The 4214-nt window shown below is 44.3% G+C and overlaps 2 protein-coding genes across 2 annotated transcripts in view; one reads left to right on the forward strand and one right to left on the reverse strand.

The window, feature by feature from the left end:
• The window catches only part of LOC127750043 (unconventional myosin-XVIIIa-like), a 6340-nt gene extending 4006 nt beyond the window's left edge, over nt 1-2334 (forward strand). Inside the window, exons 2-4 of the mRNA XM_052270497.1 lie at nt 50-305; nt 562-723; nt 831-2334. Coding sequence (XP_052126457.1) covers nt 50-305; nt 562-723; nt 831-867 — 455 coding nt within the window. The 3' untranslated portion in view covers nt 868-2334. The remainder of the gene's footprint in view (nt 1-49; nt 306-561; nt 724-830) is intronic.
• The window catches only part of LOC113202988 (dolichyl-phosphate beta-glucosyltransferase), a gene marked incomplete in the record, with an annotated part of 38389 nt that overhangs the window by 20304 nt on the left and 13871 nt on the right, over nt 1-4214 (reverse strand).

Genomic DNA, 4214 nt, shown 5'->3' on the forward strand with positions numbered 1-4214 from the left:
AATTGATTTATTCTCTTGATTTTTTTTCTGTTTTATTCTTTTTTCTGAGGATTTAACCCTGTACTCTCTTTTCTCAGATCACTGCGTGAAGTCCGCGAGGAGTACACGGCACTGGGCGCGCGCGACTCCGAGGCGCTGGAGAAGCGCAAGGCGCTGGAGAAGCGGCTGGAGGCTGCGGAGGGGGAGGCCAGCTCGGCTCGGGCCGACCTCAAGGTGGCCCTGCAGCGCATCGACGACCTGCAGCAAGCCATCCAGGGAGATCTGGAGCTGGACGACGATAGCTCCGTTAGTGATAACAGTGACAAGTAAGTTCATTTCAGTACACAAGGTTGTTTTATTTTATTGCCCCCCCCCTCCCCGAATTTCTTTTTGTGACTTTTTGCCACCTATATCGGATTACTTATAACCTATCTGTATTTCTATAATGCATATCCGGCTTCTTCATACCTTACTCTTCAATTGATTTTAATTAATCACACCCGAATTTTTGTGATGACCCCATATCAACCATTTTCCCCCTGCATACTTCCATAATTTGCATGCTTGTGTGTGCTTTCACAGTGATAACGATTCTGAAGGATCTGATGAATCTATCGAAACATTCCTGGCCAACCACAACATGGGGTCTGGTCGCCTTTCTACAGCAAATTCTAGCAAGAGATCATCATTATGTGATCGTAGTCCTCGACAGGAAAGGACTTCGATGTTTGATTTAAGCCCGAGGTATGGCAACTGTTTGCACAGTTCAGATGTCAACATCCTAATGTTCACATGAAAATCTCTCTTATATCAGTTTCTAATTTTTTATGTTTTCTCGTCTTTGTTTATAGATTAGGAGAAGCCTGCACACCAAAGGAAGATATGTAGTGTCATTGATAGCAAAATTTACTATTATAATTATTATTTTGGATATTATTAAGTAATGGTGATTATTGTTACTTACTATTATTTGTTGAATATATTTCTTGATGAATGTTTTGTTCAAAGAATGCTGTTAACTCTGTGGTATTTCTGGTTAGTCTAGATAAATCAATTATTGTTTTGTTTCTATTAGACTGTGTTGCAGCTTTTATTATTGGCATGTGAGGTGCACTTCTCTGCATTGCAGTACTTGCTGTCATTTTAAATTATGTATATTATTTAGTGTTTATATGGATATTATTCGTATCTATTTAAATTGTATTTAAGATCTTGTTAATTACATTTTGTTTTTGATTGAGCTGAGCTCATGGAATTGTACATCAAAAGTGTGTGAACTTTTGGAATTTTAGATCATAGTTATATGAGTGGAGCTATATCTAGTTCATTCCTTTCACAGGATTGATGATGTTTGAGGGCAGATCTCTCGATCAGTCGGTGTAAATTTTTCAAATAATTCCTCATTTGGTTACTATCAGTCTAGCTTATGCTAGCGTGGATATTTTAATTTCAATCACATCATTGTGTTCTCCTCTTTAAAAAATGTGCAGTAAACCTGTCTTATGTCAGTTTTTAAGAAAAATCTACATCTATATCAATATATAAAGTATGGAAGACTGAATGCTGAAACAATCTCCTTTACTTGATGTGCAACTGTTGGTTTTCAAGTTATTATACTTTTTTAAGCTCTTACTTGTTTATGTCTTTCCCCATCAAGTTGTAAGAGACCAATTTAAAAATTCAAAGCATTGTATCAACAGCTATATCTTTGTACTTTCTTTATCTAAATAGGGTATGCTGAAGGATATAGTTACTTACTATCAGCATTTATAAAATTTTGTTTAGAACTATTATCAGTCATATCATAAGTGAGTAAGATTTATACACAACAATAGTATTACCAAATAACTGTTTATAGGGGGGGGGGGGATTATTTTCGAATCTGGTCTGACTTGGAGACAACACAATAAATTGTTCATCTCTGTCAATATCTCATTGTTTGAATGGCTCTAGCAGCTTTTTTGGAATACCTATTTAAATTGCATTTTAAAGTGTTGGTAATACCCCAGTGATACCAAATGAGACCAGGTGCAGCTTGGAGTTATGTGGAATTGTGTGATTTTATGTGCCAGCTCATTGTTCTAAGTAGCAAGAGTGGTGTTATTCTGAAAGGTCATTTTGATGGCCAAGTATTCCATATGAAAAGATGGTTAAGTCTTCCATGAGTGAAGTAATGATTGTTAAGAATGCTCTAAAACTTAAGGATTGTTGTGCAAGAATTATAAACACTCTCATCTGATAAACATTTTCTCTTTTCCTGTAAAGATGTTGTCCCCTTTTTGAACTCAATATTATACAAATATGTAATATATGTATTTATGTAAAAAGGAAATATATTTAAGAACAAGAAGTAAACTTCAGTACTCTTTTGGAATCACTCTAAACCTTGAATGTGACATAATATAGACTGTGGCGTCACAGCATTTGAAGAACAGTGAATTCTTGCAACGGGTCACCCGAGACTTAATCCACCATAACTGCCCCAGGCCACAGACAGGGGCTACTACTCAACACAACACTGAGTGTGACAGGGACTAAGACCCAACGTTTCTTACGTCCTTTTATGGGGAAAATGATCCACGGCCGGTATTCGAACCTACGACCATCCACATTGATTGCAAGCACTCAACCCAACCATAGCTTAAGCATTAACCACAATATACGCCCGTCCTTCGCCTTTTCGAAGTTCAGCATCCTCAAGCTCCCATAGCGCCTGATAGGTAGGCAATATCTTGCCTGCAGTGCATGCGTGTACTGCGGGCTGGCCTACCCTTAGTCCCACAGGCGCCAAGCTCTCAGAAATGAATCTGAGAAAACGGACGGGCTAGACGACCCCTTAGACAATTAACCACGGGGCCAAAATGCAAAATTCTGCTCCCGTGATCTGCTACGCTGAAGGCACCACAGAGCAAAGCCATGACCAGCAGAGCGGAGGAAATTGTCCTCGGACCGTAGTATTCAAACCTGCGACGTAGATTCGAACCTTCGACCACCGAGTCATTCCACCAGGTCGTCAATGTGGAGTTCCAACGCAACTTAGTGGTTACCGTCCCGGCTCGGCTTAAGGGGTACGTCTCTCCGTGGCCAAATTGGCAGAGCTCGTGCTCGGGAGGCGGATGGGAGCTGGTTCAAATACCGTCCGTCGAACATTTTTCGCGCTTTGCTGGCCAGGGACTTGCAGCCGGCATCAGCCACAGCGGACTTGCCCTCACGCATCTTCATTCGAATCAAAACTAGGCCAAAAAAAATTGTCGCTTCTTGTCTCTCTTTGTGTACGAGCCAGCATGGGGATCGACTCCCGCCCCCGCCCAAGGCAGATTTTTTTTTTCGCTTCTTCTGGTCTTACGTGATGCGGGACCTAGATCAGTACGTATGCGGCTACGTCCTCCTCTGCTCGAGTGAGTCGGGCACAGCCTGGTGCAACCTTATCGCGCGTTGGGATGAACAGAACACATCTCATGCCGCGGCCGGGACTCGAACTCGAAGCACCGCCGCGAGCGGCTTCGTACTCTCGGAATTCCGTTTCTCTATCGTCCCGTGCGAGGAATCGGTTCCGTAGTGAGCACTGCTCCTGTCACTTGTCGTGGTAGCTCAGTGGTCTCCGTGCGTGGTGGCTGGATAGTAAGCCGGGTCCGGCTCGGGTTCGAATCCCGACCGGTGCGTAACCAGTTTCCTGCGCACGGGTACTCTGACGTCATTCAGAGGATCTAGAAGCCGTTGGGGTTGGCTGTTGTGCGGGGGATGGACCGAGTTTCTGGAAATTCGGGAAGCGGAGATAGCCGAGCTTCCGCGACCAACAATTTTATAGTAGTTTGCGGGGGGGACCAACGGTTAGGACAAAAGACCAGCCGACATGGGGAGGTGGACTTGATCGCCTACTCAGCAGCTCCCCCCCCCCACCGAAAAAAAATATTCGCCCCGATCGGGACTCGTTCCCTGAGCCGAGAGTTTCCAGACCACACCCCAGCGCGCTAGCCACTCGGCTGTCGGCACCACTGAACGCTGAGACTTCACAACTCGGTCCTGCTTTACGAGTCTTGGTCTCCCGAATTGCATGCGTTCAGGTCGGGTCAAGTCCACCTCCTCGACGCGCTGCAGCCCGGGTCGGCTATTGGCCCGAAACACGGAAAATGGCCACTAAAAGAGCCCCTTGGGCGCGCGGGGGTTAGGTTAGGCCCATTTATGTAACTTGTTCCGTGTTTTTGGCCAGAATTCGACCCGGGCTGCAGCGCGTC

The sequence above is a fragment of the Frankliniella occidentalis genome, unplaced genomic scaffold, assembly GCF_000697945.3.
Source record: "Frankliniella occidentalis isolate FOCC.00 unplaced genomic scaffold, Focc_3.1 Scaffold125, whole genome shotgun sequence".
NCBI classification, from domain to species: Eukaryota; Metazoa; Arthropoda; class Insecta; order Thysanoptera; family Thripidae; genus Frankliniella; species Frankliniella occidentalis.